Source organism: Aethalodelphis obliquidens, unplaced genomic scaffold (assembly GCF_003676395.1).
Source record: "Aethalodelphis obliquidens isolate GAN/ISIS:26980383/991018 unplaced genomic scaffold, ASM367639v1 scaffold15, whole genome shotgun sequence".
NCBI lineage: Eukaryota > Metazoa > Chordata > Mammalia > Artiodactyla > Delphinidae > Aethalodelphis > Aethalodelphis obliquidens.
Window position 1 is genome coordinate 15,416 of NW_020837959.1, and position 22,531 is coordinate 37,946.

General features: G+C 42.7%; 1 protein-coding gene across 1 annotated transcript; it reads left to right on the top strand.

Annotated features, from left to right (window-relative positions):
- Positions 1 to 3,333: 3,333 nt before the first annotated feature.
- CHAMP1 (chromosome alignment maintaining phosphoprotein 1) lies at positions 3,334 to 12,392 on the top strand. The gene is made up of 3 exons (XM_027115727.1): positions 3,334 to 3,464; positions 6,237 to 6,356; positions 8,868 to 12,392. The coding sequence occupies exon 3, from the start codon at positions 8,906 to 8,908 to the stop codon at positions 11,384 to 11,386; it is 2,481 nt and encodes an 826-aa protein (XP_026971528.1). The 5' UTR covers positions 3,334 to 3,464; positions 6,237 to 6,356; positions 8,868 to 8,905; the 3' UTR covers positions 11,387 to 12,392.
- The last annotated feature ends 10,139 nt before the right edge of the window (positions 12,393 to 22,531 follow it).

Genomic DNA, 22,531 nt, shown 5'->3' on the forward strand with positions numbered 1-22,531 from the left:
TCTGTTATCTCTTTTTGATTTGGACCCACACACATGAAGTTGTATGCTAACATGTAGATTTTTGTATAGTAGAGATGTGAATGATTTCTGTCCGACAGGAAAGACAAACTCAAAGGTTATAGGTTTACTGCCCTGTATTTAACCACTTCTGTATCAAACTACCATTCTTTCTTCTATGGCTATATATTCTCAGTCTTATGAATTCTCTTTGAATGAGCTTTATTCTTCTTATTCCCTTGAGTTAATAAATCTCTGATATGTGTTCACTTTATATTTGTGTGAGAGTCACGTTTTTAACCTTTGAAAGTATACTGACATTCACCAAAGTTGTACTCCTCATTAAAATACTAACATCATTTTAGTTAACATTATTTTGCATTATTATAAATTAAGTAGGGAGAGTTATCTGTCTTGTTTTTATTACTCTTAAAGTGGATAAGTTAATTGTATTCGATCTATATTATAATCTGGGCTGCTTTTATTATTTCTCTTACAGGAAGCATTCCTTAATTTATGTCTCAGTCATTTTTATAATTCGTCACATGTATATTAATGCACTAGTTTGAATTGAAAAACTGTCTTTTTTTCTGACAGAAAAGTCAGTCTGATTTTGACCACTTCATTTGACAATGTGCACAGGGTTTGGGTTTGCAATCGTGATCCTGTGTAGGTTTTGAGTATGTGCAGAGGCTCAATGTCATTATCCTTTATGCACATATGACAAATGACAAAGCCCAATGCCATTTTGGTTGTGTGTTGGGTCCTCATCCCCAGAACTGTTGAGGTTGTCACTTCTCGCTGCAATTTTAGTTCACCTGCCTCCACCAATTCATTCCCGTCTTCAAGTTTGGCACCTGGAATCTAGTGTAAGTTGAGAAAACACCCAGATTAGTTATTAAAAAGTATGTGTTAAGTAGGATCCTTAAACTAGATTGTGTTTGAAAGCCTGTAAGTCCTCATTTTAGTGGGTTGTGTAAGAGTTATTTCTGCTTTCTTTGCATACTTTCAAGTTTAGGGCACTATTCTGAGAAGCTTTAAAATACCAAAATTTCAATAATTGGGAGCTCCGTTTGTGTCATTCATCTTGAAGTATTTATATATTCTAGAGCTACAATAGCTTTGTTTACATTTCAATTCAAAATAATGGCAGGTTTTTTGGTGTTTTGTTATTTTTTGTTGTTGTCTATTCATAAAGAAAACATCAATGAAAAAGACGCAGAGTTACTGCCCCAGCACAATCTAGATATTGGCTTCCAGAAGTTGCCCTGTGCTAGAGGCTTGTGCAGAGTTCAGCTGGAATAATCAACTCATTCTAACACAGAAGAAAACAAAGTAAAGAACTTGTTCAAGCTACAGCCTGCAGCCACAAGGAGCCTTGTTTCTAAAGGTGAATTTCGTATCAGAAGGTAAAAAGGCCCCAGAGGCTTCTTAAAGGAAAGGAATCCAGAACTCCGGCACTCCAGCAGTGTCCTCACACGCCACAGCTGCCTCTAGATGGAAGGGACTCCTTTCTGCAGATGGACTAAAGGAACAGGTACACATCTACACATTGATATTTCACTGACACGTCACTCCAACTGATCTTCACCAATGGCAGAAATAATAAACTGATATCTTGCTAACAGTCTCTGGGCTCTAACCAGCTCTTTAACTGGAAATTGTGTGATATGGATGACAAATTAAACTACCTTTCAGGAGGCGGCCTCACAAGTGACAATAAAAGACTGCAACAACAACACAGGGTTGCAAGTTATTTTGGTAACGCTGACGTAACAGCAACACTTACAATAAAATTATTAAAGACTTTTAAAATACAGACTTAAAATAAGAAAATCAGCACTCCATCTATTCCCAAGCTGAATTTCACAACATAGCTTCATATTCAAGATAACGATCTCAAAAGTTCTTAAAATATAAAACTTGATCTTCAAAGAAAAGATCTCATTTCTACCTTTAAAATTTACAGCTTTAAACGTGTTTTTATTTGCATTTTTATTATTAAAGCTTTAGATTTTTTTGTTTATTGGACATTTATGTTCTTCTTTTCTAAATAATCTGTGTCCTTTGCCTGTATTTCTAGTGGCGTTTCAACTTTTATTTTTTGACACAGAACTTTTTCATAAGTTAGGAGACAAGAGTTCGTTTCAGGGTTGGGCCTTGGGGGATGGGAAGCGTTTGCCTAGGTAAAGACGAATGGTGTTCATTTATTTGTGGTCCCGTCACCCATTCCCCCTCCCTCTCCCCTCCCAGAAGTGAGGTTACAGTGAACCTGGGCAGGTTCTCTTCAGCCCAGGCGATGCCTCCCTCCAGGAGTCCACGCAGCTCAGGTAAAAGATAACTGAAAACTGTAAAGCCTTTAATTATGTGGAAGGTCTTCTTTTAAAGCTATTAAATCTAGGGCTTCCTTGGTGGTGCTGTGGTTAAGAATCCGCCTGCCAGTGCAGGGGACACGGGTTCGAGCCCTGGTCCTGGAAGATCCCACATGCCGCGGAGCAACTAAGCCCGTGCGCCACAACGACTGAGCCTGCACCTTAGAGCCCATGCTCCGCAACAAGAGAAGCCAACGCAATGAGAAGCCCGCTCGCCGCAACTAGAGAAAGCCCGCGCGCAGCAACAAAGACCCAACACAGCCAAAAATAAATAACTAAATTAAAACCGGTCAAAAGTATGGATCATTTTACTGCAAAAACCTGAAAATTTCCTAGAAAGCACCCCAGTTACTATTTAAAGTTAGACTATTTCCAGAAATTAAAAGAATGCAAGGTTTTAAATTTGGCGTGAAAGTGAGCATAAAACAAAAAACATAGGCATAGACCAGAGGTGCCTGCAAGTGAGGTAGTGGATGCCGTCGGCTCTCACAGGGAACCTGGCGGCCAGCCGTTTTCCTCCCTACGCAGCACTGTCTCGGCGGGGCACTTAAGCGCTACGGAGCTGTTAACTTTAAAGAACCCGGCCAAAGACAGAAACAAATCCCAAACTCAGAGCGGCCGGGTGGTCCCAGGCCGCGGCTCGGACCCGCGACCCGGCGGGAAGGACAGGTACGGCCACCCTGCCAGCCCTCACCGTCCACGGCAGCAGAGACAGTCCCTGAGGCCCGCCTGCTCGCTGTAACTTCTAGGGCGGAGCCGGGGCGGGCGCGTCCGGGGGGCGGAGTGGGAGCACGCGTCACTTCCGGGGGCGGGGCGGGCCGCTCAACAGACCAGCGCTCTCTCCACAAAGCGGCGCTCCGCGACCAACGATCTGATTGGTCTTCGCGGGAGGGCGCGCGGCGCCAAACTCGCTTCCCGTCAGCCCCCTCCGGCCCAGTCTGTGGCCGCGCACACGTTCGCGCGCCCGGAGCTCGCGCCTGCGCCTCGTCGCCATTCGGGAGGCCGCCGCGCCGCAGGGCCTCGCGGAGCCGCCTCGGACCGCGAGCCCGGCCTCCCGCAGTCCTTCCCCGCCTGGACGCCGCCCGCGGCCCACCGGTGAGAAGCGGGGCGGGCAGGGAGGGGCGTCGTCTGGGCCGCAGTCCCGAGGAAGCCTGGGGCGGCCGCCGAGGAGGGGCCCGGCCGCTGGCGCCGGCGGAAGGACCCCTCCCCCCAGAGCCGCGGGCGGGGTAGGGCTGCCGGCACTAGGGGTGGGAGGCCCTGCGTCATCCCGTGGAGGCACGAAATGTTTTGTTTAAAACCGCGCTGGGAAGGCGGGACCCGGCCCCGCGAGGGTCCGGTCCTGGAGGCAGTTTTCTCTGCCGCCCTCGGCTGCGTGGGCTTTGTCATCAGTGCTGTTCAGAAGTCGGCGGGGTAACCCATGGAGTGGGAGAAATGTGGTGTGCATCTGATAACCCAGCAACAAAAAGCTGTGTAAAAGTGGGCAGAGGGCTTGAGTGGGGGTCTCTCCCGGGAAGATGTGCAGATCGCCAGGCAGCACATCAAAGGATGCTCTTAGCCGGCAGAGTTACGGAAAGGGAATCCAGAACGAGATGCCGCTTCACACCCAGAGCGTTGGTTCGGAAGTGGAGAAATTGGAACACTGCTGCACTGGTGGCTGGGAATTAAAATGGAGCGGCCATCAGCTGTGGAAAAATGGTTCAGTGGTTCCTCAAAAGTGTCAACATGGAGTTGCCCATGGTCCAGCACTTCCCCTCCTAGGTGTGAGCTCCAAAGAATTGAAAGCAGGGACCCAGGTACTTGGACACCAGTGTTCAGAGCAGCCTTCTTCGAAGCAGCCAAAAGGCGGTGACTCTAAATGACCGTCAGCAGGTGAACGGGAAAAAGTTGGAATGCTGCTTATCCTTAAAAAAGAATAAAATTATGATACATGATTCAGTTTAGACGTGCTAAGTGAAATAAGCCAGACACAAAAGAGCAAGTGTTGTATGATTTGACTCAAAGAGGGTATTGTTGAACGGGTATAGAGTTTCTGCTTTAGTTAACAGTAACATATGTTATTTGTTTATCAGTTGTGAGTCAAAAGAGGGTATTGTTGAACGGTTATAGAGTTTCTGCTTTAGTTAACAGTAACATGTTATTTGTTTATCGGTTGTAACAAATCTACCGCACTAATACAGGGTGTTAATAATAGGACAAAGGATGTGCAGGGGAGGAAAGGAGGTATATGAGAGCAGAGAACTTTCTGTTCAGTTTTTCTTTAAACCTAAAACGTCTCTGAAGTTTAATATTTTTTTAAAAATCAGCAAGGATGAAGAGCCGTGCTACTGTATATATATTAATAGAGCAAATTAGCTATAGACATGCTCTGCATATTGAGTTTACATGGGAGAGCTGTGCATCAAAATGTTTTAAAAGACCAATGGTGCTAGATGTTAAGAAAGAAACTGGATGGGAAATGGAAATAGGTGTGATACCATATGGTAGAACTTCTCTGAAAAATACAGGATGGTGGACTGGCAAAACACTCGTGATTAAAACTTATGTTTTTTAGACACAATATGTGGTCTGTAGAGGTGAAATGTAGGATGAGAGATTTTTATTAACCTGCACAATGTAGAGTTACTTTCATAATTAGGCTAAGGAACTCTGAAACTTAGGGGAAAAAAATGCTATAATCTGGAAGCTGGAAGTAATCTCAGTTTCTAGCCTCTACCCAGCAGCTGAATTCTGAACTCAATTCTGCAACATCCCCATGGGGAAGACATCATTATTGTTACAGCAGAGATCCAGAGTGAGGAAATCAGGGTCTTCTGTTGCTTTCTTTGACCTAACTGTTGTGATCTTTAACAAGTCACTTCTCTCCCTCAGCATCACTTTTCTCAATTATAAAATGATGCGGTTGGACTTAAGTCCTCTGAGGACCCTTCTGGTCCTGTACTAATCATTGGCTCCCAGTTATGGAGGGCTCCTGCCTGACAGCGCAGCTCACTCTACTCCATGATTGAGTGCTTGGTAAAACTTTATGTTGAGCTGAAATCTCCTTTCCTGCTGGCTTCCGCTTGTTTTTGGACAGCTTGTGTATTATCCATAATTCTTCCTCTTTTGAAGTTAAGTGTCTGTGCTCACCAATGACATGTTTTTAAAGACTTCCTACCATTCTGTTTGCTTTCTTTTGCATATTCCCACTGTTTGGACTCAAGATCTTAAAGTGTCCTTCCTGCCCAGAGCTGGAGACAGTGATCCACTGGGATACTCTGCCCAGTGCAGTTCACTATAGTCCTGTGTTTTGTAATTGATATTTGGATTCTAAATGTTTGATAAATTTCATCTGTCTGATTTGGGCCCATTTACTGGCTTTTCAGGATCTTACTAAATTCCACTGTATTAGGTTGGTCAAGATATTTGAGGAAGAACCTGGATAGATAGCAGAACATGGTCTGCTATGGTCCTTCATCAGACGCGGACTGCCTAACCTTGAGCAAGTTATTAATGTCTGGGTTTGAGTTTCCTCAACTATAAGAAGTTTTAATTGACAGAATAGCCTGTAGTCACGGCAGGAGTTTTCTGAGTGCTTGTCATGTTAGCTGAAGTTAGATGATGGGTTTGAGAAGGGTTTGGTTGGGTGAGGGTCAGGCATTAATTCCATAGAGGATCATTAAAATAAAATTCAACAAGGATGGCGTCGTGGATAGTATCTACGGTAGTCTTTGGTGTCGTTTCATTAAAGTTAGTGTCCAGGCCTCGGATTGGACCCCTCTTGCTATTGGAAGGGGCAGGGTAGTGAGGGAAATGGGCAGAATTCTGTTACAGAGGGCACAAATTTTCACAGAGAAGTAATCTGGATTCCCCTTCCCTTTTGTTTCTCAGGTCCAACTGCTCATCTTGTCCTTCATGTACTACACACTGTCTTCTGTGGTTTAGTCGAAAAGCCATGTAGACTTGCCTGCCCTTTGAAGACCACTTTTAAGACTTCTAGTAAGACAGCTGGTAAGTCTACTAGGGGAAAAGCATGTTGGTCTGTATTTCTTCCCCATTCTAAAAGTACTTGTCCTGGATTTATATTGTAAATTAAATATACGATATTTAATAACGGTATTGTACCAGCATTGCTTTGCATGTATTTTTGTGTGCTTTTAACATTTCTTTCTAACGTTTAAGAGAATATTTTATGATGAGTATGTTTTTGAAAAGTGCTTGGAGTTCTTGAGGGAAAACTATAAAAGCATACACACCCATATATATAATGATGCGTGAACGTGTGCTAAATTCGTTAGTTACAGAATCTGTTTCAGCGGTTGTTGGATCCCCATGCTCAGAAGAGCACACCAGATGGAGCTGCTGGGGAATAGAATAGAGCCCAGAATAGCATCATACACAAAACGTAGTAATTGCTAAAGAGAACATTACATGTCATTGGTTACATGTGTAATCAATGTTGAGATGACTGAACTATCCATTTGGGGTCAAATATAGGCTGGATCACAGAGGATTAAAGATACAAATGTAAGAAAAGAATGAAATTGTCATAGGGAAGATATTGAGTGATTAAAAAAAATAATGGAATGGAAGGCATAACTTAAAACACAGTCATAAGGGAAGCACTTTTAAGTTTTTAATTTTTATGTAAACCAATTGTATGTAGCAAAAAAAAAAACATAAAGTCGAGACAAATAATAAAGTGAGAAGATAGTTTCCATAAAAGGACTGACTTCTTTCACATACAAAGACTATTTACAAATAATGAGGAAAAATGGGCAAAGCACATCCTAGAAAAAGAAATACACATGGCTGGGCTTCCCTGGTGGCACAGTGGTTGAGAGTCCGCCTGCCGACACAGGGGACACGGGTTCGTGCCCCGGTCTGGGAAGATCCCACATGCCGCGGAGCGGCTGGGCCCGTGAGCCATGGCCGCTGAGCCTGCGCATCCAGAGCCTGTGCTCCGCAACGGGAGAGGCCACAGCAGTGAGAGGCCCGCATACCGCAAAAAAAAAAAAAAGAAAGAAATACACATGGCTAATAAACAAGGGGAAATATTCAGTCTTTGTCATTAAACTACATTAAAACACTAGTGAGATATCAGTTTTCACCTAAGAAGTAGAAAGGATTCGAAGTTTAATGATACTCTGATGCTGAGGGAGCTGGGGAATTAGTCTTCACATCAACATTCTTGGTTGGTGTGTAATAGTACAACAACTTTTTGAGAGTTTGGTAAAATGTCAGTTTCAATTGCAAATAGCCTTTGAACCAGGTAATCCATTTCTAGGAATTTCCCTTTCAGAAATACTCTCACATTCAAAGGAAATTCAGTGCTTACTCTGTATGTAAAAATATCCTAGAAAATGCCTTCTAATTCAACAGAACTCCTGAAACCTGTATCTGCCCTTACTATAGAAACACAGAAACCTGGCCCAGTTGTTTCCAGAATCACCAAAACATGTACCTCTCACTTCCCTGGAGTCTGGCCCTGTTGTTTCTCCTGAGCCACAGACACCTTCTCTTCCTTAAATGAGCGCTCGTTGCAGAAAAATATGCTTAATATCTCATTTGTGTAGAATGTGTAAACATAGACATTCTCTTCGGTGACACATAAGTACAGTGGCTACCCCTGGGGAGTGATACTATGTGAGTACCTTGTACTGCGTGAATGAGTATGTTTTTAACTGTGAGCTTCTGTTACTTTTACCACCTTAACAAGGCTAGCTTAAAAGTTTAAAAGTCTTGTTTTCTGGCAAGCAAGTTGCCTCAAGTGTGTCCTCCATCTGAATTGCCGTTTGTGGCACACTCCATCGCATCATTCAGGATCTCTGCTTGAGTGCCTTCCTGTGCTGCCCTCCACATTCTTACCTCCCCAATTGATATAAGCACCATATTGCAAGACACGCCTTTAAACCCAAGCGCCTAGAAAAGCATGGGGCACAAAATAATTAATTTATTAAATGAATGGATAAAGTATATTAGGATGGATAAAACATTACAAGATATGTTGACTTTTTTTTAAAGCTGTCTTTTCATGTTAGATTTAGTTTAACAAGTGCTTTCTGAAATGGACCTAAAGTTTCTTGCTCTGCCTTGATAGCCTAGCTTTAGCTTTGATATTTACTCAGCTTTGCGTACTGACAGCTTGTTGATTCGCGGTTTTAGAGTCAAAGTGTAAGGCACATGCAATAGATAATTCTGGAGTGAAGCTTGGGTCCCTGATAGTCCTGTAACCTGGGTAAGTCGTTTCTTTGAACATTAATTTCTTCATCTGTAAATGAAAGTAATATTTGAGTCATGTTGTTAGGAGTGTTAAATGAGATGATGTATGTAAAAATAGCAGAGTTCCTGGGACTCAGTTTAAAATTAATTATTACTTTTCCCATCTCTTCAAAATCTTTATAGAGATATTATCTAATAGATGCACATGCCATTCTAGACTTATGCAAGTAAGAATGGACTAGAAACAGCATTTTATTCAAAAACGTTCTCTGAAAATCATTTATTTCTGCTTTATTGCAGCACTGTTTTTAAAGAATATAATCGTGTATGTTAGAAAAATGGAAGTATTCCAGGAACTTCGTAAGCCATCGGCACGTTTGGAGTGTGACCACTGCAATTTCAGAGGCACGGATTATGAAAATGTACAAATCCACATGGGTACCATCCATCCAGAATTTTGTGATGAAATGGATGCTGGTGGGTTAGGTAAAATGATATTTTACCAGAAAAGTGCAAAGCTATTTCACTGCCATAAATGCTTTTTCACCAGCAAGATGTACTCTAATGTATACTATCACATCACATCCAAACATTCAGCCCCAGAGAAATGGAATGAGAAACCAAAAAATCAGTTAAACAAAGAAGCAGATCCTGTGAAAAGCCCTTCTGTTCCTGAACACCAGAAAATGGCCTCTAATTCAGCAGAACTCCTGAAACCTATACCTGCCCTTTCCATAGAAACACAGAAATTTGGCCCAGTTATGTCTCCAGAATCACCAAAACCTTCTCCTCTTACTTCCCTGGACTCTCAGAAGCCTGGCCCTGTTGTTTCTCCTGAGCCACAGACACCTTCTCTTCCTTCTCCCGAGCCTCCGAAACCTGCCCCTGTTTCTCCTCCTGAACTTCCAAAACCAGTCCCTCTTGTTTCTGAATCTCAGAAACCAGTCCCTGTTCCTTCTCCAGAACCACAGAAACTTGCTCCCGTATCTCCTGAGCCAGTGAAGGCAACTCTTACTAATCCCAAACCCCAGAAACACTCTCATTTCCCAGAAACATTGGGGCCACCTTCAGCCTCATCTCCAGACTCACCAGTTCTGGCTGCCTCCCCTGAACCTTGGGGACCTTCCCCAACAGCGTCTCCAGAGTCTCGGAAGCCGGTCCGGACTGTCTCCCCTGAGCCAAGGAAGCTGTCCCCATCGGAGTCTCCTGAACCTTGGAAGCCATTCCCTGCTGTGTCCCCAGAGCCTCGGAGACCAGCCCCAGCTGTGTCACCAGGTTCTTGGAAGCCAGGGCCACCTGGGTCCCCCAGGTCTTGGAAGTCCAGTCCGTCAGCATCATCAGGACCTTGGAAGCCAGCTAAACCTGCTCCATCTGTGTCTCCTGGACCTTGGAAACCAATTCCTTCTATATCACCTGGACCTTGGAAACCAACTCCATCCATGTCCCCTGCGTCCTGGAAGTCTTCATCAGTCTCACCTGGTTCCTGGAAATCTCCCCCCGCATCTCCTGAGTCATGGAAGTCTGGCCCACCAGAACTCCGAAAGACAGCGCCCACCTTGTCACCTGAACACTGGAAGACAGTTCCTCCAGTGTCTCCTGAGCTCCGTAAATCAGGACCTCCCTTGTCTCCTGAGCTTCGCAAACCAGGCCCACCACTGTCCCCAGAGATCCGTAGTCCAGCGGGATCTCCAGAGCTCAGAAAACCCTCAGGGTCTCCAGAGCTTTGGAAGCTTTCCCCTGATCAGCGGAAAACTTCTCCTGCTTCACTTGATTTTTCTGAGTCCCAGAAGAGTTCCCGTGGTGGTTCCCCTGATCTCTGGAAGTCTTCCTTTTTTATTGAACCTCAGAAACCTGTCTTCCCTGAGACCCGGAAACCAGGTCCTTCTGGGCCATCTGAGTCCCCTAAAGCTTCCTCTGATATCTGGAAGCCTGTTCTCTCTATTGATACTGAGCCTAGAAAACCTGCCCTGTTTTCTGAGCCTACCAAAACAGCCTCTCGTGCTTCTCCTGAACCACGGAAACGTGCTCTTTTTCCAGAGCCCCGGAAACATGCCCTTTTCCCCGAACTTCCCAAAGCTGCTGTCTTCTCAGAATCTCAGAAGGCAGTTGAGCTTGGTGATGAACTACAGGCAGATGCCATAGACGATCAAAAGTGTGATGTTTTGGTTCAGGAAGAACTACTAGCTACACCTAAGAAACTCGTAGAAGACACTTTATTTCCTTCCTCAAAGAAGCTCAAGAAAGACAACCAAGAGAACTCAGATGCTGAGCTTAGTAGCAGTGAGTATATAAAAGCAGATCTGGATGCGATAGATAGTAAGGGCCAAGAATCGAGCAGTGATCAAGAGCAGGTTGACGTGGAGTCGATTGATTTTAGTAGAGAGAACAAAATAGACGTGACTAGTCCAGAGCAGTCCAAGAATGTACTGCAGTTTACTGAAGAAAAAGAGGCTTTTATCTCTGAAGAGGAGATTGCAAAATACATGAAGCGTGGAAAAGGAAAGTATTACTGCAAAATCTGTTGCTGTCGTGCTATGAAAAAAGGTGCTGTTTTGCATCATTTGGTTAACAAGCATAATGTCCACAGTCCCTACAAATGTACAATTTGTGGAAAGGCTTTCCTTTTGGAATCTCTCCTTAAAAATCATGTAGCAGCTCATGGGCAAAGTTTACTTAAATGTCCACGTTGTAATTTTGAGTCAAATTTTCCAAGAGGCTTTAAGAAACATTTAACTCATTGTCAAAGCCGGCATAATGAAGAGGCAAATAAAAAGCTAATGGAAGCCCTGGAACCTCCACTGGAGGAGCAGCAAATTTGATTTTTAAATACAGCGTGGATGTATGCTCTGCAGAGTTGTTCATTGAACCCATTGTTGAAAGTACAGTTAAATAGCCTAGTTGGACCAGTAGGTGTTGGCATGTGCGGTGTGCTGTGTCTCAGCAGGGTTACAAAGCATAAGCGTTTGGTTATTTTTTTCTTGATCTTTGTCTATGTGGTTGTCGTGTAAGTCAGTAAATTCATATTGTATATTCCAGATGGGTAAAATTAATTTCAGTATATTTGAATAATATGAAGAGGTAGGCATTCCATTTAACAATCAAGAGCAAGTTGTACTCAATTTAAAACATCTAGTTAAAGTGTATCTTTTTGTGCAACTAATTTCAGACATTGGAAATTATTCGTTAGAATGTTTAAGAATTAGGCATGAAAATTTTGAGAAATTTTGTTCTCAAGTATTTTCACATCATAAAAATTATTTTAAAGTTTCTATTTGGTCATATAAAGTTATTTATAAATCTTGAACCCCTTCTAGGTGTTTATTAACTTTTATATTATGGAAGATTGGAGTCTCAGGGTTGCTGATTTTCTGCTAAAAGAGGGGAAATCGAGTCCGTTTAAAAAATTGTTTGCAGCCTTCTGTAGGAAACTGAGAAACATGAGTGTGATTTTAGGCCTTGTCTTCAGTTGTTTCCTTTGGAGTCTTCCATTCTGGACCTTACCCCAAGATCTGGCCCTTCACTTCCCCGTGAGCTCAAACCAATAGATGATCCTTATTTGCCAAATGTGTCAGGGTTGCACCTCCTACTCCTGGGCCTTCCGCACCATCTGTCGGGGCTTCAGACCAGGGTAAGGAGCAGAAATGAAAGTCTTCCGGATTCACAACAAAAAATTTTATAAATAGACATTACTGTTTAAGAGTACATCAGTTTTATGTTTTTCACAGTTGTTACTGTAAATACCTTGTGCCTGTTCATGGATTATTTTATTCTAAAATATTTTGTCAAATGTGTATCTATCAAATTAAAAACAAAGGCTTTCATGTTGGCAGCATATTCATGTGTGTTTTCTTTTGTGTAACTTTCATTGTATGATACCAAATTCGTTATTCTTTCCTATTTCCACTTGTTTTTAGCATACTAATTTTCATACCTGGAGCAGCATTTTCTAAGCTCGGTTTTCTCAGAGTTCTGTGGTCAGGTAGGTTCAGGGAAACACTGTACAGTCATCCCTTGGTGTCCACAGGGACCCCCTGCAGATTGCATATAACCTACACATGTCCTCCCATATGCTTTAAATCATCTCCAGATTACTCATAGCGCCTGATACAATGTAAATGCTATATAAACAGTCGCCAGCAAGTGGCAAGTTCAAGTTTTGCTTTTTGGAACTTTCTGGAAATTTTTTTCTAATATTTCTGATCTGTGATTGGTTGAATCCACGAATGTGGAAACCAAGGATACAGAGGCCTGGCTACATTAGGCTGTCTATGAAAATTCTCATTAATCCACATTAGCCCATTAAAGGTCATTTAATCTCAGTGGTGGTCAGTCCTGAGTGCTTCATTTAAACAATGGGAAGCATTTAGTGCCATAAGGACTCTGATACATGGCCGGGGTTGAGATACTGGCTTTTATCAAGGTGTTCCCAGACACCTGAACAAGGAGCGCTTTATTCATGGCATCCAAATGCATATGCCAATTGGGAAGACAATGTTTAGATAATGCTGGGAAGACCTTACAAGCTTCAGACCTGTCACTTGTTTGGAGAGCACAGTCTGGCAGGCAAGGTACTGGTTGATGGGATTGTTGGTTTATACTGGGCACCTTGACAACAAGCTTCCAGTTCTGGAGTTTGCTTCTAGGCATGATGCCAGCAAGTAGGAGAGGTAAGATATCCTGGCCATATCCGTCTTGTATACTGACTTGATTAAAATGATGGGTAGAACAACGGGCCTCCAGTGCCCAGAACCCCTTTTGAAGCCTGCAGTCAGATCAACCATGCTTGAGCATATGTAACAACATGCAACAGATTCTTAGGACTTCACACTTTCCGGTGCAGACTTCTCACAGAGTCCTTCCTATACCTTTGTTCAAGGGGGCGCTAACTAGATCCTACGACTTGGCATCTCGTGGTTTTTTAATAATATTTTTATAAGAGAGGATATTAACGCTAGGGTAAGCAGCGGTGATGCATGTGTAGTCTGGGCATTAAGGCCTTAATTTTAGACCAAAGCACGATGTTCTCGGCTCATCTCAGTTGTGGCTTCCCACTTTTTTCTCCTTTTACCTCTAAGGTCAAGGGTTAGTTAGCTGTACCCTTACTTTAGAACCTGTTTACGTTCTTTTTAATCGTTGGTAACTTTGCCTTCTATACAATAGCATCCCTCACTAATCAATATGACCCACTCTATCTTTTCATTTTCTTATTTACCTATGAAATTACAACTTTCTAATGACTCCCCAGTGATTTTACATAACATGAAAGGGAATAAAAATTACCGTACCATTTTTACACAACATTCATGGCCTTGATGCCATTATGTTCTAGGGAGCCAATGTCGTTTTCATTAATTTGACTCTGAGTTCGTGAATTGTAATGTGTCTGTGTGGCAGATGCTGCTTTTGTTTTTAATATTGGTGTAGATTCCATAGCTTTGTCTTGGATGAAGACAGACTGATGCTTAATCAGATCTGATCTGCAAGCATCACAAGATGAAGGGTGCCTCTTTAAGATGAATTACACCCTTAGATTAAAAAAAAAACACAGAAATTGTCTCCTTTCTCAATCTAGCTCTTTCTGTTCACATGTAATTTTGATCATTCACTTCCTATTGCTGCTATACATTGCATGAAATTTTGTGGCTTGAAACAATGCAGATCTGTTAAAGTTACGAAGTTCACTGGGCTGAAGTCAAGGTGAGAGCAGGGCTGCATTCTTTCCTGGAGGCTCTAAAGGGAAATTCATCCCCTTCCCTTTTCCAGCTTCTAGAGGCCACCTGCACTCTCCGCAGGATTCCCTTCCTGCATCTGTGAGGTAGCACATGGCATCTCTGACCCTGCTTCTGTTATCACGTGTTTCTCTGACTCTTTCCCTCATACACTTAAAGACCATGTTATTACATTGGGCCCCTAGACAATCTAGGATGATCTGTATTTTAAAGTCAGCTAATTAGCAACCTTAAATCTCTGACATAAAGACTACCACACTCACAGATTCTGGCAATCTTGTACTTTGGGGGTCATTCTGCCTTCCACACCTGGGCTTGAAAATTGGGGTTTTGATTCCTCTGCTTAGCCTATAGCAAGCCAGGTTGGGTTTCTTTGGCAACATGTCTGTTGCTACCGCCTCACTGGTCTAGGCCCTCATCGTTGGTGCAGTAGACTGCTCCATAGCCTGGGGCCTCCAGTATCAACCCCAGCCAACCCTTTACACACCAAAATAAGGTCTCCACAATACTGATTGTATGTTGCATTCTTTATACAAAATTACCCCTTAAGGTACAGTTACTTAAGGCCTTCCATTGGCAAACCACACCTTACTCAATAACCTTCTCACCCCACCTCATAATACTTGGTCAGTCCTTCCTATTAAAGTCCTACCCTTACTAAGCCTGGCACGGTTCTCTCCACCTTCCAAGTCTACCTTTGCAAGACTACTTTTTTCATTTTATGAATTGAGGGAAAAAAAAAACCCTATAGGACTGATTTGGACCTAATTTAGCGTTAACGCAACACGGGAATGCTATTTGTTATTATAAATACCCCACACTGGATGCTACATTCAACCCTAAAACTGAAAATGCTGTTGGAATAAAATATGACATTTCAACCCCTTTGATCCTGATCAACTACCAGCTTAGTTGGATCGAGCATACTTTCAATTAACTTTGCTTCTAACACCCGCTGATCTCTTGTAAATGTTTGCCATGGGCCACACGGAGGATTAGATGAAGTGGATGGGAAGCCTACTAAATTCTTACTAGATTTGTATAAATGGAAGAGTTCTAGGTCAAGTGAACAAAATTCCAACTTGAATCATAAAAACAGTCATGGCCCCTCAGTCATTTCCCAGACTTGAGCCAGTTTACAGACCTTGAATGAAGGGGAGGCTGGGTCCCCTTGAGCAAGGATCCCAGTACACTGCCAACAATGTATACTGTTAACCTTTTTCCCAGCCTTCCCCAAAGGTACAGATGGCCATTTACCAGGGTGGCTGCACTGGGCAAAAGGAACTAATCAGACCCTTCAGGAATGCCTGGACACTGGTTCTGAACTGACACTGATTCCAGGAGACACCAAGCATAACTGTGGCCCTCCAGTCAGAGTAGGGGCTTATGGAGGTCAGATAATCAATGGAGTTTCAGCTCAGGTTCATCTCACAGTGGGTCCAGTATCCTCAAACCATCCTGTGGTCATTTCTCCAGTCCTAGGATGCATAATTAACAGTAGACATACTCAGGAACTGGCGGTATCCCCACATTGGTTCCCTGACCTGTGAGGTGAGGGCTGTTATTGTTGGAAAGGCCAGTAGGAAGCCTCTAAAATTGCCTCAACCTAGGAAGCATGTAAATCCAAAGCAATCTGGCAGAAAGGATTCTGGGAAGATGGTGGAGTAGGAAGCCCAAGGAATCTGTCTCCCCACCTAGACAGCAACTGTACTGGCAGAATTCATCTGACATAACTATTTTGGAACTCTGGAGTCTGTTGAAGGCTTGCAACTTCCAGGGGAAGAACTGGACAGTAAATTGTGGTTAACTTTGGTCAATTTTGGCTTTTCACAGAGTAGCAGCTACTTGTTCCCTACCCACAGCCATGCAAGCATCTTGCACACAACTTGCAGGAGCTAGTGTGGGTAAGAAGGTCCCTGTCTTGCAAATACCGAGCATCTGTGCTTTGATTTCTAGTTGCTGCTTTTGCTCACAGAGGTGCAGACAAAGAGGCAGGCAGCCATTCCTTCTGTAAATACTTCCACCTCTAGCTGAAGTGGCTTTCAGGTGATTTAAAGGGCCAGCACCCTCCCCAACCCCCACCCCCACCCCCTGCCCCTGACACACTTCATTTTTTGCTTTTCTCCTTTTGGGAGCCAGACGTTAAATACTACTGCATATACAGGGAAAATTAGAAAGTGACTGCACCTGCCCAAGGGAAGGCTCAGAAGAGACATAAAAAAAGACATTATTTGCACTTCAGGCTGATCCTTGGCACAGAGACAGCCTACAACAGTAAAACAAATAAGTACATAAATAATAAACATGGCAAACCCTGGGGAAGGGGAAGAATCTGATTTCCAGAGTTACACATTATTATATTCAAATGTCCAGTGTTCAACAACAACAACAAAATCACAAGGCATACAAAGAAAAAGGAAAGTATGGCCTGTTCAAAGGGAAAAAACTCAACAGACTGTACCTAAAAAAGATGTAATGGCAGACATACTAGACAAAGACTTTAAAACCACAGTCTTAAAGATGCTCAAAGAACTAAGGAAGATGGGGAGAAAGTCAAGAAACTGGTGTGTGAACAAAATGTGAATATCCATAAAGAGATAGAAAACCTAAAAAGGGACCAAAAAGAAATTATGGAGCTGAAAAGTACAACTGAAATAAAATTTCACTAGAGGGATTCAAGGCAGACTAGAGCAGGAGGAAGAAGGAATCAGTGAATTGAAGACAGATCAATGGAAGTTATTGAGGCTGAGGAACAGAATGAAAAATGATCGAAGAGAAGTGAGCAGAGCCTAAGGGACTTGTGGGACATGATCAAGTTGACCAACACAAGCATTGAGGGGGAAGAGAGAAAGGGCAGCAAGAATATCTGAAGAGATAATGGCTGAAAACTCCCCAAATCTGATGAAATACATGACCATAAACCTCCAAGAAGCTCAACAAACTCCAAGTAAGATGAACTCAAAGAGAACCACACTGAGACATTACAATCAAACTTTCAAAGGTAAAGAGCAAATCTTGGAAGCAGTAAAAGAGGAGAGATTCATCACCTGCAAGGGATCCTCAATAAGATTATCTGAAGATTTATTATCAGAAGTTTTGAAGGCCAGAAGACACTGGGTTGATATATTCTCTGTGCTAAAAGAAAACTACTGTCAACCAAGAATCCTGTATTCAGCAGAACTGTCCTTCAAACGTGAAGGAGAAATTAAGACATTCCCAGTTAAACAAAAGCTGAGGGAGTTTGTGGCCACTACACCTGCCCTGCAAGAAATGCTCAGGGAGTGTTGCAGGTGAAATGAAAGGACACTAGACAGCACCTTAAAGCCGTGTAGAGAAATAAAAATCTTAGTAAAGGTCAAATAGGGCAATTATGAAGCTAGTATTTTTATGACATTGGTTTGTAACTGTACTTTTTGTTTTCTGCATAATTTAAGAGACTAATACATTTAAAGAAAAAAGTATTAGTGTATAACTAGTATTAATGTATATTACTGTAACTTTGTAACTCCAAATTTTGTTTCCTGCATAATTTAGGAGACTAGTGCATTTAAAAGAATTATTAATGTTTGGGGCACACAATGTATAAAGATGTAATCTTGTGACATCAATAGCCTAAAGGGCTGGGGATAGAGCTGTAAAGGAGCAGAGTTTTTGTGTTATTGAAGTTAAGCTGCTGTAAATTCAAATTAGAGGAATAATTTCAGGATGTAAATCCTCATGGTACCACAAAGAAAATTGCTATAGAATATAAACAAAAGCAAATTAAGAACGAATTTAAACATTTCATTACAGAAAAAGTCAACTAAATTCAAAAGAAGACAGAAATGCAGGAAACGAGGAACAAAAATATAGACAAACATTGTATACGCTCTACGTGCTATAGGGCATACAGAAAACAAATAGCACAATGTCTCACCTAGTGAATGGGGCAGATGCTTTCCACGTCAGCAAGAAAGAACTGGATGGCCAATCATGAGTCCCCTTATAGGAGGGACCAGCAGGGTGAACCTGGGCCCCCAGAATCCTTTGCTCTTTCTCTGCTGCCAGGCAGAACAGGCTCTGCTGAATGACCATCTAAGGGTCACACAGCCAACCAGGGTGAGGCAGGTGAAACTGACAGGATCAACTGATTCCCCGGTGCCTGGCACATGGTAGGCACTTAATAAATACTAATTGAATAAATGAATGAATAGGTTTTTCACACACCTGCCGATGAAAGGTTACCAGGAACCTGACACTGGTCTGCTGAGTTCTTTTATGCATGGCCAACGAATCGTCACAGTGCGAAGCCAACCTCTTCCAAACGGTCTTCTTTGCACCAATGAAGGGAGTGGCAGAGGGTACTTTTTGATTCAAGCAGGCTGCCCCAAGTGTGAAGGTCACCTGCTCTTGCTGGTGAAAAAAAAAAAAATAAGGAGCAGCATAGAAACCGACCTGGCCTTGGACACTATGCTTGTGGAGCTGCTGAAGGAGCCCATGACTTCTCTCCTGCCCAGCGTTCTGTATGAGGCTGGAAGCCGAGCTCCCACTCCAAGCAAGGACTTCCATCACCTGGCCATCACCAAAACTGAGGTAAGGCACCAGTAAAGCTAAGGAGCTGCCTTCCTGGGTGTTACAGCTTTAATGCTTGCCAAGCACACACTTCCTCTCCTGCTGGGAATAAAAGGCACACTCTTTGAGACCTTGAGCTATGAAGTCAGACAAACCTATATTTGAACCTGCCTCCATCACTCTGTGTGTGTGTGTGTGTGTGTGTGTGTGTGTGTGTGTGTGTGTGTGAGAACTTGGGCGACCTAGTATCTTCACACGCACAATGGGGCAGTCTCGTAAGACCTACCTCAAGGTGGTTTTGGCACAAGACAGAATGAAATGCACAGAGCGCTTGATAAATGTTAGATGCCATTGTTACTTACTGCTCTGACTGAATTATACTAACAAGAACTTGACCACTGGTAGGGAAACTGAGTTAGTATTGAAAGTTTAGGATTTTATGGCTTGCCTCTTCCTGGCAGTGAGTTAGGTCCTTTGGGGATTTCATTCTATCGAACATCTGAGTTATGCGTAGCCAACTTGTCACCACCCTGAAAATGTCTACAGTGGACCCCCATCTGGTCTGGGGCTCCAGTGATCAAGAAGTTGTTCCTGACTCCCTGTGCACCCTTCCTGCTGTCACCACAGAAGTGAGGCCTCAGGTCCTGATGAAAACAGCCCAGGCACCGCCTCCTCAGCTAAGAAGGCTTTCCTGCCACCCGGGCTGGGCAAGTCACGCCTTCTCTGACTCACAGACGCCTAGTCCTCTATTGTTACTGGCTTTTATCGGACTGTCTCCGCCACCCTGAGGGCCTTATTCCTGGAATATAGTACTTTCTCAAATAATTGTTGAAAGAGCAGAGGAGGGGGCATTCTTTGCTACCCAGCGTTTTCCCATAGATACAATATTACCTTCCCATAGATACAATATTACCTTCCCATAGATACAATATTACCTTCCCATAGATACAATATTACCTTCCCATAGATACAATATTACCTACCAGCTGTTTTCAAATCTGGCTGCACATTTGAATCACCTGCAGAGCTTTAAGAACGACTGGTTCCTGGGCCGCACCCAGACTAGTGAAGTCTTTTGGGTGTGGAGCACAGGACTGGGTGTTTTGTAGAGTCTCACATGCTTCTAATACAGCCAAGGTTGAGAACCACGGTTATGAGCCATGACTGTTAGGCCCACAGGCTTGCCCACACTCTGAGAAACTACTTGTGTGGGAAGAAGAAGACCAGCCTCCAAGTAAGGGGGCAACTTACATCTTTCCACCTCGGGTTCTTTTGTCTTTAAAATGGTGATGTGACATCTACTGCACGGAGCAGTTAGGAAGAAAGTGACTGAGAGGAAGTGTCTGCTCACATCGCGAGTCACATTTGTGATGAAGCAGGAACGTCCTAGCTCACACTGTGGTTTTAGTTGTAAAATACAGTATCTAAACAAGCAGAGAAGATGCCAAAGGAGTTCAGCTCTTTAACTGTGGTCTGTCTACCTTCAGGGATGGAAGGGGGTTGAAACAAAGCCAGATTGAGCCACGTGGGTGCCCAATGTGGTTAATAGGTTGGTTCCCCTTCAAGCTGATTGTTTTAAAATATTTGCTCAACATTCATTCAGAGGAGGCTGAGGGCCAGGTGGGGAGAACACAGGTTCTCCCTGCTGCCCTGAGCAATTCAGCTCTAGCCTCAGAAAAGACTCTCAGAAGGCAGTTGAGGGCCCAATCACTGCTCCTTCAGGAAACCCATCCACAACGATCATTTCTCCTAAGTATTTCTTTCTGCCACATGGACTTCTCTCCCTGAGAGGAGTTCTGAGGAACAGAATTTTCACCATCTGGGTGCATCTCAAGTCCAGACTGTCCTTGTCTTCATCCAGCTCTGAAAAGGGGAGGCCTGGTCTCCCTGGGGGTTAAGTGGGGCTTGCACGTTAAAAGATCACATGACTGTTCCCAGCAGGGAAACTCGACGGCCCACATTTCACCTGTGGAGCTTCCCATCATCTGTGAATCCATGTTCCTTCACCGGAAGAGAAGCACCAAGGTGGGAGCAGGCCTGCCCAGGGCTCCTGGCTCGGTGGGAAGACAGCAGCGTCGCTCTCCTTCACCAGCTTCTTCCACTCCAGCGGTGGGATTCGCTCTGGACAGAGTTAAGGCAAGCAGAAAGGATCAGGAGACTACATATCTATCCAAATGATTAATCGAGCTTTCCTGTTATGAAGTCTAAATTTTCCTGTATTATTCCTTTAAGTAGTAGGCTGGAGGAGGGATGGCATTTAAGGCTTTGGGATAAGTGAACAAATGGCAAAAAGAATCAGTGATTTGGTACAACAAGACCTGGGCTAAGACCTCGTTCACTCACAGGTCTGCTGATCTTTGGCACATTAAATGGTTTGTCTTTTAACACACCTGAGATGATGATGCCTGCTTCGCAAGATGAGTTCCAGGACGTGATGGGATAAAAGAGTTGAAAATTTAGAAAAACTGTTAAGGGTGTGTGGGCTTGAGGTCCAAGTATGATTTCCAGAAAGTGACACCAGAATGAATACATTTCAGGGTTTAATCAGCTTGTGAGCTTGTGAGTGTGGAATGAGCGAATGAGCTAGTTCAGAGGAGAATTTAGGGAACAGCAGTTTAAATAGTAAAGGCAGGCTGAAATAAGCTTGCTAAGTTAGAGAAAACTGGTTAACGGGACGATGTCCAAAATACATTCCATAAAGTCTATGGGTAAAATTTTATGTGATTTCTTCCTGATAAGATGTGTAGTAATCATTAAGATAGTTTTAAAAAACTCTTTTGATCAAGTATATTTACCAATTACAATCATTCTTCATCCAATTAAATATTTTATCATTCATGCCTCCCATTGATTAAAAAGTGAATTTATATGCTAGTTGCCAGGCAGGGTAGCTTCTAGCAGTATATTTTACTGTTTTTTAAAATGGTATAAAACAAAATCAAAGGATTTATTTGTGAGTTTTAAAATAAATCTTATTTAAGTTTTCCCAAAAGCTCAATGCTAGAGTTTGATATATTCATGTACACATATTTACTGAAGAAATATAACTTCCATTATCACATTCTTTGCTTCATCAATAACCCATTGGTTTAGCTACACATTATTTTAAGTTAGCTAATAAGAAAGACTATTAACTCCATTTAATTTTAATCTTGACATTACTGCATTTACTTACAAGATGTTTCTAACTTTTGTATAAATAGGTCCTCATTTTGAGACATCAATTTCATGTTTATTTGAATTGAAAAATGAAATTTTTCTGAATAAATAAGGCTGATTTGGCTGACTGGCTTGATAGTAAGAACTAACTGGCAAAGGTTATTACATGGTGACTATTTTCCATAAATTGGATTCATTACATTTGCAACCCAAGGCTTTAGAAAACTCTCTATGAAAATATACTGGCAACGATGTTCTGAAAGGACTGCCTTGATTATTTTTCCCCAAGCCTTTTTGAGTAGATCAGATTAAACTGTTCACTTCCAAGAATGAAAGACTAGCAGGTACAATCAAGAATGTTTTGAGATGTTGGAAAAGACTTTTGTATATTTCCCAGGAACCGAGAAACTGAACGACTCCAATCATTGAATTGCAAAGCCTTTCAAAAGTCAGATGATTTCTAATTCTTTGCTTTCAATTAAATTAGAAGAATTATCAAATGGTAGACATTAGAAGTACTTTTTG

Excerpts from the sequence above, each read along its gene's own strand:
- CHAMP1 (XM_027115727.1), top strand. The coding sequence starts at position 8,906 with ATGGAAGTATTCCAGGAACTTCGTAAGCCATCGGCACGTTTGGAGTGT.